Source organism: Electrona antarctica, assembly GCF_951216825.1.
Source record: "Electrona antarctica genome assembly, chromosome: 6".
NCBI classification, from domain to species: Eukaryota; Metazoa; Chordata; class Actinopteri; order Myctophiformes; family Myctophidae; genus Electrona; species Electrona antarctica.
The window spans coordinates 44533356-44548252 of record NC_136811.1 but is presented as its reverse complement, the minus strand read 5'-3'; the positions used below and the strand labels follow the sequence as shown (position 1 = coordinate 44548252).

Below are 14897 nucleotides of genomic sequence, written 5' to 3'. Positions count from 1 at the left end.
TACCTACAAAATGTGTGCTTTCCCAGTGCGTGCTACCAGCTCATCCAGCCCTTTTTGGTTTTATATCAGGCAAAACTAGTACTTTCTGGTATCCCCTTCCCCTCAAGCCTCCATTGAGGTTCCAACGCGATATTAAAAGATTGTGTGAAAACACAATCAAGACTACAGAATGGTCAGAGAGTGACAAAAAAACCTGTTTGATTCTCGATTCATTACAAACTCCTAAGACTGCATGGAATTGGAAGCACATGTGATGAATGTTAAACTTTTAAACTAGCCGTTGTAAATGTGAAATGAATGAATAGGTGACAATCTGAGGCCTTCTGCTCAGTGGCGAAACTACCTGGCAGTGGGCCCCGGTGCAAATATTTTGTGTGGGCCCCCTAAAATATAATAATAATACAAATAATGTGCTGCGGGGGGGGGGGGGGGGGGGGGGGGGTTGCGATGCGATGCAATGTGAAATGATGTTTGCATGTTTCACTTTCAATCATTCTGTATCTGTGTATCTGTAGGACTGCAGGGCTGCAGCCTGCAGGCTATCAGAAATTACTTTGGACAGATGGAAAAAACTTTAGTTAAACTTGCAGAGTGACAGATTACTTTACCTGGGTTACATCTTCTGATAGTGCTGACATGACATAATAATCCCATCTAGTGTTTCATTAGCGCGACGGAACGTGACAGAATAGGCTACAGCTGAGCTATGTTGTGCTGCTGACAGGCAGCGCATGAACACAAACACACACCTTGAAACAAGGTGGTAAAAATACCAAGAAGGAGTGGACAGTGATGCCACTGTTATGCAACACGGAAGTAGTATGGACTTGAAGCTGTTTATAAACCAGCAGTCAGTGACATCACTGACGAATCCTTGGTGTTACTCTTCCTGCGACCGATAGCCCCTGAAACCAGGCTTTCACCGTCTTCCTGACTCTTTTTTTTCTCTTTTTCTTCCCCTTCATGGGCCCCTTGGGGGCGCTGGGCCCCGGTGCATCGCACCGGTTGCACCGTCGATATTTACGCCACTGCTTCTGCTCTCGGCTGTAGTTTAGAAGGCCTGTGACGCACACTTTGAACCCCTTGGGATAAAAACAGAAGAAACAACTATTTTCCAATCCTCCACCCTGTAATCTGACGAAGAGCGGCAGGAGGGACTCTAGATTTAGAGGATTTTTTTTATTTTTGTTCTCTTGCTTTGTGTAATTGCCAAGCAAGTCCTTCTCTGCTTTGATCCTAACTGTGATTCTGACCAGTGGAACATTGGCCTTGTGTGACCTGCTCAGTCACCACAATGCTAACTTAGTGATCCCATCGACACAGGCGTTGTAAAGAATTAGGTCTAGCATTGCAGATAAACTTGTGGGAATGATTTTGGTTGTTTTTACACAGTGGTAAGAACTTTGCACAGGTACGGTATGCTTTTCATGACATCGTTGGTCCTGGGGGGGTTGGGTGGGATTGTTTTTTCGTTTCTTTTTTTATCCTTTGTTGTGTTAGTTTACACTATTAGTATTGTATACATGCATCCTGTTTTTGTGTTTGTTATTTGTATTCATTCATAATGCAAGACTGCATAATTGTATTGTTTTTGTGGGGGGAAAAAAAGAGAAAAGATTAAAAATAAACCTTCATGCCTAATTTCTGAAAACGAGGCCAACGTACTGTAACACCACAAACAATCAAGACGCAATAATTCAACTAGGTGTGTAACATCATCAAGGTTGTAAGTTGTTACCAACACTACCAAAGATCAATCATGTTACAACTTACAAAAATGTATTAATGTTGTTGGGTGCAACAAAAAAAATCAAACTAATCAATTATAAAACATTAGCGTCACGATTATTCGATTAATCGAAAAAGTAATAAATGGAATAATCGACAGTTGTAGCCCAAATGTTGTCAATATGACCACATTTGATAAAGCTGAACCGTCAATATACTCTGGACACCCAAATCCACAGCTTGGTGACCTTTAGCAGTCTGTGGTGTCTGGTGGTGCTGATGTTTAGTTCAGTAAGATAGGCTAAACATCAATGGAGGGATGCGACAGCTAGCGAGAGAGTGTTTGCTCCATATAAGCCGTTGTTTCCAGAGCTCAGTAGTAGCAACTACCCTGCAGGGGCAAGGCCATATCACTGGGCTGAATCCATCAGCCTTGTAAAGAGCTCTCTGTATGCCATGCCCCTGCATTAAACCCTGTGTTGTACAATAGCTATGGGTTACAGGGGGCTGTGACGTTCCTTTCAGAGCAACAACAACAGGGAGAGCGACAGCTTGCTGCTTAGCCGCTGTCTATATGGATGAGATGGAAAGTAATGACCCCTCTCCGAATGTCAACACTCCTGACGTCAAGAGCTGTTTCCATCCGAGTGTTTTCATTTCGGCAGACACAATTTCTCTTTGATGAAAAGAAATGTGATCCATTATGATGGAAATGCATTTGCTGAATGACACATTTTAATGTGAGTGGAATGCCACATGACTGACGGAAGGCCCGATGACACTGTATGTACATTTCTGTGTACTGTCTTTAGAGATTCTGAAATGTGGTAGTGTATGGCCAAGCCCTGGACTATAGTACTGCCTAGTGCATTTTGATGGCATCAAATGTGGCCATTAGCTGGACAAAAATTAGAGTAATACAAACTTTCCCACTATAATGGATTATATCTATCTTTGCCATAGGTGTAAAATAAAGGTGTTATGGATATGATGTACTGTAGGGCAGGCTATTCAATTATTTGTAAAGATAATTTGAAAAATAGAATTAAGCTATTTAGGTCCTTGGTCATCTTGTCAACCTATGTTGGAAGCTCCATCCAAATCCAATCATAACTTCACAAAGACATTTACAGGAATCATTACAATATCACTGTGGCTGCATGCACTGGACTAATGAATGCAAACGGATCCCTTTGGACCTTCTGACAAACAGTAAACTCAAATATGAGCTTTAAAGAGGGAGGAAAGGAGGTTTAGTTCATAAAAGAACAATACTGCCACCTAGTGGCAAGATCCTGCTGTACACAATTTGTAGCTCAAGGTGCCCACAAAAAGGTGTTGATACTTCTCCAGACAGAATGAAGGGAATAAAGCACTTACCATATTTATCTCTAAGACCCACTGTGCATCGAAATACTCCTCCAAAGGCCACATCTTCCCCAAAGATAACTGCAGGACAGAGACATAGTTATATGAGTGCATGTCTTCTGAGCTAGGACCTGGGACAAAATAACATTCTAGATTCTAGAAAAACACTGACTACATTACTTCAAAAGCACATTGTTGTTAACCACATGACATGAACTCTATTATCCCTATTCTCGGCATGTCATAACAGGTGAACAACATTTGGGGAAAATAGGCAAACATACAGCAAAAGTAGCTGATCGACAAGCTCATCATAACATGTCGCAACCTTGTAGATCAGCTATTTCCACTATGTGACGTTCAATGAAGGATACGCTGGATTTTTAAGTACAGTAGTTAACAATCAGGAACTAAAAGTTGTCTCTTATTATATTTTCATCCAAATGGCTATCATGCCAATTTCTAGCCATCTACCTGCTGTAGGGTCACTGGCGAGGGTGTTGTCCAAGGCACTGGTAACAGACTGGAACAAGTTCATCTTCTGAGTTGGACCTACAAGAGAAGCAGTATACAGCCAGAATGTACAGAGATTATATAAAAAGTAATACTACGACATGATGCGTGGGCCTCCTATATACTGTGGTATGGTGTATGTATTTGCGTCTCCCTAGGTCCTCGCTGCACGTCCCACTGGGAAGAGACCCCGTTGCAGTAGCCTGGTTAATAAACCAGACCGAATCAGCCGTTGGCAAAAAAAAAATTGCCTGCCAGCGGATTAGGGTCTGGCGAGGCTCAGTAGCACGCCTCTTTCCTACAACCGAGAACAGGTCGGGCCAATCGGGACACGGTATGCAATATGGGCGGGCTTTGGTACAGTGACGTTCAATGCTTGAGACCTTTGACTGACAGTAGCTCTGACCAATTGCGTCAAAGACAAAATGTTTGAACCCGCCCCCCGGGAAATGAAATCCAAGTGGAGCCAGCCCAGACTAATATACCGGCGACAGTGTTGTGTGATATTAGTCTGGCTTATTAGCCAGGCTACCGTTGCAGACCAAGAACCAGATGGGGGTGCTATATATCCACACTGGCCTGGGAACGCCTCAGGATTCCCGGGCATAGGAGGAAGTTGCTAATGTTTCTTCAGCCAGCAGAAATAACGGGACAGAGTTCAATTTTAATGAATGCAACTTGGACAGATCAGTCTTTTAATAATAATAATACAACTGTATTTGTATAGCACAGTTCATGACATGAAATGCAGCTCAAAGTGCTATACAGAGCAATAGAGAAAAAAAAGAAAAGCAAAAGCATAAAACAACATTAAAACAATAGCAGTGAATGGTGAATTTAGCATCTTTGCTAATTCCGGTGTATTGTATGTATGTTCAATTGGCTGTTTTTTCCTAAATGTAAAAAAAAAAACTGCTTTGGAAAATGCTCAGAAATAATATAAATAATTCATGATGAGCCTATAAAGTATTCATACTAGTCACAATCAACTTGCAGTAGATGCATCAATACTATCTGGCATCTAGAGTTGCAATGCAAACCCTTGACAGCCCATTAATTGAATTTGAAACCGAAAAGTTAAGATTTTATTAAACAACATTAAACTCACCAATATTACAGAAGTACGGAAAGCTTTGGTTATCCTCTTTGTATCTGTCATGTTTTTGTTTCATAAAGACCCACCGTAGACAATCATGAATGTTATGAGCTACTTTATGCGTATAAATGATGTGCAGGTAATCGTTTTGAAGCACAACATCCTGCTGTCTCCTACCTAGTACCTACCTACATTATGTGCAATTTGGAAACTGGTGGTATGCAGTACCCAACAACTGCTTCCATATTATAGCTGCAATGTTGTAGGGAAAGCTTGAATTATCCTCTTTCAATCTGCAAAGCTTTTGTTTCATAAAAATCCACCGTAGACATGCTATGAGCTACTTTCTGTCAAGAAATTCTTGGCTGGTGATTCTTTTTCAAAGTCACTGAACGGCCCTGGATCACCTGTTTGGAATTTGCACATACAGTACTGCAGGAGGCAGCAGCACCAGACAGTGTCCTTGTGGTTAGAGTGTCCGCCCTGAAACTGGGAGGTCGGGGGTTCGATCCCACAGCCGGGTCATACCAAAGTCTGTAAAAATGGGACCCAATGCCTCCCTGCTTGGCACTAAGCATCAATGGGTTGGATTGGGGGTCAAATCAGCTAATGATTACCCGAGCGTGGCGCACACTGCGGCTCACCGCTCCAAGAGATGGGTCAAATGCGGAGAACAAATTTCACTGCGGTAACGTGTGTGACTATGACTAATCGTACGACTTTGACCCGTTATTAAAAACGAGTGCTTCCAAACTCCAACACTTAGAAAAAGAATCACCTGCACAGAATGTAGCTCATAACATGTCTACAATGGATTTTCTTGAAACAAACGCTTTGCAGATTGAAAGGACAATTCAAGCTTTCCCTACAGCTGCAATGTTGGTGCAGAGTTTAACGTTGTTTAATACAAGCAGATCGCAAAAGCAATTTGGATGAGTGGGTACTGGGTAGTCAATGGAGGGTATTGCAACTCTAGATTCATCCCATTATAAACAAAAATCTAGAGTTGCAAATTGCAGCTACATATCATCATACATCATCTCATTTCTGCCAATTACAATTTGCATCCTCACCTTAATCTTCAATGTTTGTGTTTACAATGTTTGTGACTTTGTGTTTACACAAACACTAAAAACTGGCCATTCATTGTCAATGGTATTAAATGTTCGTGTTAGGACAAACACTCAAAACTGGCCATTCAATGTTTGTGTTAGGACAATGTTTGTGTTTACACAAACCCTCAAAGATGGACATAAGTGGGGCCCCTCAAAAAATAAGGTGCCTAGAAGTACCAGTGTAGGTCTGGTTTAGCCTGGTTTCCAGCCCATAGACCCCACCCACTCGACTGAGCGCACTGGTTCTTTAGGCTCTCAGAGTCTGACAATCAGGCTAGGTCTGGTTACCACTTACCAGTGGTACAGCTAACCAGACTGGTTAGTGGTTACCACTTACCAGTGGTACTGGTAACCAGACTGGTTAGTGGTTACCACTTACCAGTGGTACTGGTAACCAGACTGGTTAGTGGTTACCACTTACCAGTGGTACAGCTAACCAGACTGGTTAGTGGTTACCACTTACCAGTGGTACAGGTAACCAGACTGGTTAGTGGTTACCACTTACCAGTGGTACTGGTAACCAGACTGGTTAGTGGTTACCACTTACCAGTGGTACTGGTAACCAGACTGGTTAGTGGTTACCACTTACCAGTGGTACTGGTAACCAGACTGGTTAGTGGTTACCACTTACCAGTGGTACTGGTAACCAGACTGGTTAGTGGTTACCACTTACCAGTGGTACTGGTAACCAGACTGGTTAGTGGTTACCACTTACCAGTGGTACAGGTAACCAGACTGGTTAGTGGTTAACACTTACCAGTGGTACAGGTAACCAGACTGGTTAGTGGTTACCAGTGGTAACCAGGCTGGTTAGTGGTTACCACTTACCAGTGGTACTGGTAACCAACTGGTTATGGAACGATTTCCAAGTTTTTGATAAAATATTGACAGAATAGTGCTGAATTTTGCTTCTGGCTAGTTTGACAGGTAAGCTCAGCTATGCAACCCTGAACCCTGTGAACTTGCTAGCTAGCTGTGTGGGGGGAGCTAATGTAGCAGAGCCAACTCACCATACTGTGTGGGGACAGGGTCAGGCTGGAAGGTGAAGTGAGCATGCCTCCGCTGTGTGCTCGCATGGGAGCTACAGCCGGGGGACAGCCTCAACACGGTGGCCCCGAACCGGCTCGGAGCTCCGCCTGTCACAACACCGCCGATAGAAGCTTTAGAGTTCGCACCGCGGACCAGGAACCGTGCAGCGGCCGCCATGTCTGTTGTTGTGACTGGAGGCGAGCAGGCAGGAAGGACACCACGGCGGCTGACAGGAAGGGGCTGTGATTGGTCTAAACGGAGGGCCGTGTCTGTGGCGGATGATGTTTTGTTTGTTTGTTTATTTGTTTGTTTATTTATTTATTTATTTATGTGTGTTTGTTTGTTTGTTTGTATGTGTATTTATTTTTATTTTATTTTATTTTATTTTATTTTATTTTATTTTATTTTATTTTATTTTATTTTATTTTATTTTATTTTATTTTATTTTATTTTATTTTATTTTATTTTATTTTATTTTATTTTATTTTATTTTATTTTATTTTATTTTATTTTATTTTATTTAAGAGTCAGTAGTAGTGTTTCCCAAACACTGACCCATTTTTTATGGATCACGGGTAAATATATCACAGAGAGATCAGAGAGAGAGAGAGACACTCAACACTCCTGACCAGATGGTGGCGGTAATGCACCAATAACACACCGGACTTGTGACGCTCCCAAAACAAGAAAGAACATTGTATGCATGTGTATTGTGTTTTGTGTACATAAGAAGAACCAGAGCCATCATGGCAACCTGTTATGTCCCTGGCTGCAACATATCTAGTGCTAAAACATCCTTTCACCGTTTACCAACAAATGACAAGGATCTGTACGATAAATGGCTGTCTTTCATTTACAAAGACAGGGAGATTCCCTCCCTGCTGCCCACAAAGCTGAGGGTATGCAGTGCACATTTCACCGATGGCTGCGTGAGCAACTTGACAAAAGTAACAATGGGATTTGCTCACAAGAGAATACTGAAGCCAGACGCTGTTCCGACACTTTATCCCGGGGACACAGCAAACAGCACCTCATCAGATGTAAGTTTTAGCTTTAACAACAACTGACATCCAAATAAGGAGGGCAGGTGCCAGGGTCACAGAATCTGATGGGTCTCTAAACCCAACTCTGTCTTAACTGTGGTTCTCAAAGTGGGATCCAGGGACCCCCCAGGGATCCTTGGTGGGTTTACCAGATGGTCCACTCCCCAGCTAAATACTTCTTAGTTTGTTTAACTTTGTTAGTTACCACCATTCGTCAGCCTTTCATTTAATAGCAGTTCACCATTAGCCTTTCACTCAATGTACACAATGTAGGCTACATTGAATGGCCGTCAGCCTATTTGTAGCATAGCAGTGGCAACCATTTTCTGGTTCCATTGTTCCAGAGTCAAACCCCATGCATTTTTCCTACAGAGATTTATATACATTATTAAAGCCTAGAATCAAGCCACCCAGGATCCTGATGATTCATGGCCATAAAACATTTACTTTTGTGTGTGTGTGTGTGTGTGGGGGGGGGGGGGGGGGGGGGGGGGAGGGTATTTATTAAAGATTTATTAAATATAATATATCATATTATTTTTTTATTCACAGAGAATCAAATGTTTTATGGTCATGATTCACCAGGATCATGTATGGCTTGATTCTAGGCTTAAAATAATTATCAATATTCTTTTGAAATCTCTATGGGGAAACGAATGGGGTCTGGAACGATGGAACCAGAAAATTGCCGCCACTGCTATACTACTTACACATTTCCAATTTCTAAGGTATTGCTAAAATAAATATAGTTCAATGGGAATGTAAGGTTGTGCAGTATGCCTCAAATAATGTCTCTGGTGTACTGTAAATTAGGGATACTGTATAGCCATTGAAGAAGGCTATTAGATAATGCCAAAAATATAACACAAATGGTATATGACTATATGCATCTGTCTTCCCAGATCTCTGCTGTTGTGGACATATCATCAGATGTAGGTGTCCAGTGCCATATCAAACAGTTTCTGAAAACTGTGGGAACCCAGTTGTCAGAGGGAAGTCTGGGGAAATCCGTCAGAAGCAAAGGTGTTTAGAAATCTCTGCAATAAGCGTGTACATGCCTATATTTCCATCCCTATCATATAAAGTGCTGACAAATTAGTGTCTGATGTAGGTGTCCAGGTGAAACCCTCAACCAAGACAAAAGGGGTGGCTACGGACCCTGCCATTGAGGACTCGAGCTCAACCGCCGTCAGAGATGGGCCCCCACCAATGAAGCGGGCATGTCTTGATTTGCCACCATTGGAAGACACAGCAGATTCACAAAACACTACAGACTCATCTTATAGGCCAGGTGGTTCCAGCTTGGATGACTCATCCATTACCTATACCAAGTGGGTCCTAGCAAATCATCAAAATGTGACCAAAGCTACTTAAAAGCGGTCTGCTCACCCTGCCTGCTAGAGTGTTTGCCTCCACCCCAACCATCCATTCTTCTGTCTCTGTCCTTACTAACACCCCCCCCAACCCTCCCACTCACTCACTCACTCACTCACTTTCATAGTGTATCAACTGTGTGTGGTCATGTGAAGTATAATATTCATTTGCAACGATTAGAAACAGCTGCACATACGGTCCTGACTACTGAGTGACATTTTTCATGTTTCTCCCTATACAGTGTAGAACCTGTGTATAACGCCAAGGACAGCACGAAGTATATCGTGTATGAGGAGTGTCTGCTAAGCCTTTTTCAACACTGTCCTATCTGCACCTGCAACTGTGTGGTGAAGAGAACAGTTCGTGGAACCATGCTGTCCATACAGCAAAAGTGTCCCAATTGTGGATACAATCGACAGTGGAACAGCCAACCGATTATTGGAAGTACCCCAGCGGGTGATCTTCAGTTGTCAGCTGCAATTTCATTCACCGGCTCGACCTTTGCACAGGTTGACAAGGTAGGTGAACAAATAAATGTGTGTGTTGTGTGTAAAATATTCTTACAAGTAGATTTCCAGGACTACTACTGAGCATGTAGGTATCTAGGCGTCTATCTAGAAAGGAAGGCGACAGGGTTCCTTTAACCTCATCTCTCAATATCCATGCATTAGGTCCTGGCTGCTCTCAAGGTGAAGACCATTTCTAAAACTACATACCACAAGCATGCACATAATTACCTGGACCCATGCATATATTCCACATGGAAGACCACCCAGACTCGTCTTCTCCAAACGATGAGATCCAAAGATAGTGTCATTCTGGGAGGGAACATGAGGGCGGACAGTCCAGGACACAATGCCAAATATGACTACTACACGGTGTCTGACATAGAATCTGGCGCTGTCATCGATGTTCAGCTCGTGCAGGTGAGATTTGATTTGGCTGGTGAAATACATGATGCATGCAATAGTTTGACTCAATTCTAATTTTTAAACACAACCGTGTCTACATAAACCTAAAACGGCAATATGAAATGGCATTCCTTTCATGGACATTTCTCTAGCTAGCCCCTCCTATGCCCAGCTTTGAGTGTTTGTGAAAACACAAACATTGAAGACAAAAGTGTATGAACACGAACATTGAAGACAAAAGTGTGTAAACACAAACATTGAAGACAAAAGTGAGGACACAAATTGTGATTGGCCGGAATGAGATGATGTATGATGATAAGAGCGCCCCTCACTTCACAAGGGTGTGATTTTTATGTTGCTTTAGGCCAACTGACTACTAAATGGTAAAACATGTTTTGAATGTATACAAAAATAACACGTTCTTTGTACCTTTTACTTCAGATGTCACTTGATATAAGGCTGTAAGTACATACTCATTAACAAATCCGAAACTATTCAATTATTAATGTCTTCCCAGGGTAATGAAGTCAGCCATTCAAACGGAATGGAGAAGGAAGGCCTGGTCCGCAGCTTGAACCTTCTCGAGAGCTCCGGTGTAAAGATTGACACCCTCATCACAGACAGACACCCGCAAGTAAATACATATCTGAGAGAGGAGAAGCCAGATGTGACTCACTACTACGATGTGCGGCAGGTTGCAAAAGGTAAATCAATGAGACAAAAAAATCATATACTTTAGTTATTGAAAAATAGCAGATCTACAAGCTCATAGCGCGGCACCGAGTGCCGCGCTACAAGCTTGTAGATCTGCTATTTTTGAAAAATCGTGAAAATGTTAGCTTCTGGACAGTCCCTGAAAAAACACATTTTTAGATGGGGGTCGCCCGGGTCGGCGTCCAATTACATATTGTGGGGTTCTTTGACATGAAAATGTTTCAGGATTTGTAGAATCGTCCTCAGGTCTAAATGGATTATTATCTTACACATGCCACAACCACAACAATGTTATTACTTGCGCAAGCAGAGCGCGCAAGTACTAGTTTCGCCCAGGACGATGCGTATGCACCGTCCCAGCAAATTACATAATGACTACTTGTGCCTGATACGGCAGTGGTGCCAGACTACATAGGAGCATTACCTCTAATCCTCCCGACACTAAAACATATCGTCATTATGTCACCATCGAAAACCAATTACACTCTGGCATTGGGACCTTTAATCCACATCTTTATTAGGTCATCATTGAGAGCTAGCATATGACGCCAGTTATACCCTGACGGCATATGCTGGGACGGTGCATACGCATCAAAAGTAACCACAGTATACCACTAATCAACTTACAAATTACATGTATACATATACATAGAGGCATTTCCTGTAATCCACCCGACATTGATCGAGATATACGTCACCATCGAAGGCATTGGGTCCTTTAATCCACATCTTTATTACGGCATCATTGAGAGCTAGTCATCATTGAGAGCTAGCTATACCAGTTATACCCTGATGTCATATGCTGGGACAGTGCATACGCATCAAAAGTAACCACAGTATACCGCTAATCAATTTACAAATTACATATACATATAGGCATTTCCTTTAATCCACCCGACACTGATCGAGATATACGTCACCATCGAAGGCATTGGGTCCTTTAATCCACATCTTTATTACGATATACTTCATAATACTACTTTTGTACGTGCAAAAAGTAGGTACGTAGCAAATAGCTAAACCTAATAATTCAATATTTCAATCGTTCTTTCAAAGAGAAGCTGAGATTTGACAGTTTGTAGCGGTCGACAGTACTTGCGCACTAGTAGGCCATTTATGGCGTACTAGTACGCCATTTATGGCCTACTTGTGTGCAACAAGCAAGTAGGCACTCGACAGAGTGCAGTTCTAGTTAATTCTATTTCATTCCACTCTGTTCTCTCCTATACGTACTATCCAGATGTGTCTCAGAAGGTGGAGCAGCTAGGGAAGGAGAAGGACTGTGAGGTGATCCAGAAATGGCAAAAGAGTATTGTCAATCATCTGTACTGGTCGACCCATAAGTCCCCCTCGGGTGAAGATACTGTGGCAAAGTGGTCATCACTAGTGAATCACGTCCACAATGTGCACAACCACACCAATGTGCTTTTCCCAAAATGTCTGCACTCTCAAAGAACAAAACACTGGTTGAAATCTGGTAGGTTTACATGTTTGTTCATTGTGTGTACATTCACTGCTAATTTATTATGGAATATGGCACAGTACATTTTATGCAAGAGCCTGTAGGCTATTAGTGTATACAATGGCCTACATTACTAGTACACCGTGTACTGCAGGTACCCCACCCCTTTTTCCCCTCACTGTATATGTTTCTTTTCCCTTTTTACCTCCATTATGATGAATTCCTGTTCTGTTCTTTGTCTATATAGAAGTGTCTATTTGTACGTCTCTAAATGTTTTGATGAATTGAACATGGTGGACCCTCTTGTAAACAAGTGTAATGCTTAATTGGGTCGTCCACTCACAGTTAACAGCCTTTGTATTGAGTTTGTGCTTGAAATGTACTGTAATTCTGCAAACTGTTAATAAATATTTCAATCAATCAATCAAAAGGCAACCATGATATGCTTAATGTCTAATGTGATTATTTTGTTTTGATTGTTTACAAGGAACAAAACCATCCATCAAACTGCAGAAGATCATCCAGAACAAGAGTCTCCTGGAGGATGTGGCTAAACTGAGCCCTCTCCACCAGACATCTGACATTGAGGGATTTCATTCCCTCATTTTGCGCGTTGCACCCACAAATGTGATGTTTACCTTCAGAGGAATGCTGTGCAGGTAATTATTCATATCGACTGGTCAGATGTCTGCTATGAAGTTATACAAACACCAGTAGTATTAATATACAATGTTTGAACCTTTTCTTTTCTCGTTCTTCCAGGCTGTACCTTGCAGCCATGCACCACAATGAGAACAAAAGACGACATCACCGACGACATCACCTCCAAAAGCATGGCATCTACCAAATCTGGTACCCAAAATATAAAAAGGGAAAATACATTCCAACAAAGAAGCAGCCAACATTAAGTAAGTCTTTACAAATATGTATTACACATTTCTTAATAACAGACTGCTGTCTAATCAAAGGCTCAGAGCACCTGCTGCGCTGCTTGGATTTTAGACTATGCAGTACCCTTAAATGGATTTGATCAACACTCACACTCCTTGTTTCCGAGGCGACTCGTTGCGCTCTGCAGGGCCAACTTGGAATACTTTAATTACCGTAAGCAAGGAAATACTTCGTTTTGTTGGCACTTGTGGCATATTTGGTGGTCATTGTTTATAGATAAATCACCCGTGATTTATCTATCAACAATGACCACCTAGGCATACACTATCCCTTATGTATTTACTGTACATACATGTAAAGAAAATACTGTACTCCAGCAGTGGAGATCCAAAACAGATTGTACAGAACAAAATGTAAATATTTTCAAAAGGCACCAGCTATAATTATGTAAAATAACAAATATATATTCGTTTGTATTCTTTACAGACTATGTCAAAAATCTAATGGATGTCCTCTTTGAAGAGGTGCTGACAGACCCAGGACGATTTACAGCCAAGCTGAATGAGCTGCCTATCCCACCCTCCCCCTGAATGCAACATCTGAACTTTCCGGATTCGGAAAGTTGAAATAGCAGATCAGAAGCTCACGTGTCGCATAATGACATGGTTGTGCTGTTTGGAAAAAAGCTTGTAAATATCTGGAACAAGACTATGCCCTGCCCCCCCTCCCTCTTTTCTGTGAAAAAAATAACACGATGGGAACTATGCACAAACCTTCCTTGTAAAACTGATGTGACAGTAAAGAGGATTCCGATTTGTAGATTTTTCCTTTACTTTTGTACACCATTGTACAGTTGTATGTCAAAAGTAGGGTGAACTTTAAATTATTCAGCGTACTGGTAAGTCAAGTATCAGTTTATATTTTCAGTCCTAGGGAGGACTTTACAATTCCCTTGGTAGGCCAAAATGCCAAATACCTGCTGTGCCTGGGGGAAACTCAATTTTTGAAAAGTCTTCTATATGATTGGAAGTGGAACACTTGTTTTTATTAATACATTTTATGTATGGTAGAGCAGAGTATGTGTTAACACATTGACTTCCACTGAGCTGGTTGGGCCTGGTTGACTAGATTTAGAAGACATTGATGCTCTTGCTACTGAAAAGATCGATTTATATGGAGAAAACCAATCATTGTCCTGTCTCCTCGCTGCTAGATCGTGTCAGGTCATGTAGACACAGGATCTGACACAAATTTTGACCTGATGGTCAAGATTCAATTTCACCTGAGCAAGCAGGCAGGCTCTAGCAGTTAAACTGGAAGAGGAAACTTAAATTACTTAGCACATTCTGGGTGGGAACCCCTTGGTGTTTTAAACATTATTTAGCTATTGAAAAATAGCAGATCTACAAGCTCATAGCGTGCCACTGAGTGGCACACTACGAGCTTGTAGGTCTGCCATTTCAGAAAACTGGAGGATTTAGAAGATTTTTTTTAAATTGGTCAGGCCTAAATTCATATTAAGTGCTAGATGAAAATGGTACTTCATTAAAAAGTGGCCTGGGTGTAAAAGCTTACATTAAGAATAAGATCAGTGGTCTTGTTGTTAGTCTTTGCCCGTAGACTGGGAGGTTAGGGTTCAATGATTAAATCCCT

General features: G+C 41.8%; 2 protein-coding genes across 2 annotated transcripts in view; one reads left to right on the top strand and one right to left on the bottom strand.

The window, feature by feature from the left end:
- Positions 1 to 7090, bottom strand: part of bckdhb (branched chain keto acid dehydrogenase E1 subunit beta) — a 62486-nt gene extending 55396 nt beyond the window's left edge. The window contains exons 1-3 of the mRNA XM_079503038.1: positions 6831 to 7090; positions 3571 to 3648; positions 3109 to 3177 (exon numbers count right to left, since the gene is read on the bottom strand). Of these exons, the coding sequence (XP_079359164.1) occupies positions 3109 to 3177; positions 3571 to 3648; positions 6831 to 7026 (343 nt within the window). The 5' untranslated portion in view covers positions 7027 to 7090. The remainder of the gene's footprint in view (positions 1 to 3108; positions 3178 to 3570; positions 3649 to 6830) is intronic.
- A 430-nt stretch (positions 7091 to 7520) lies between these two features.
- LOC306924300 (uncharacterized protein) lies at positions 7521 to 14006 on the top strand. The gene is made up of 10 exons (XM_079502769.1): positions 7521 to 7889; positions 8795 to 8915; positions 9004 to 9223; positions 9508 to 9784; positions 9938 to 10192; positions 10695 to 10881; positions 12132 to 12368; positions 12841 to 13012; positions 13116 to 13261; positions 13731 to 14006. The coding sequence occupies exons 1-10, from the start codon at positions 7596 to 7598 to the stop codon at positions 13832 to 13834; spliced, it is 2013 nt and encodes a 670-aa protein (XP_079358895.1). The 5' UTR covers positions 7521 to 7595; the 3' UTR covers positions 13835 to 14006.
- The last annotated feature ends 891 nt before the right edge of the window (positions 14007 to 14897 follow it).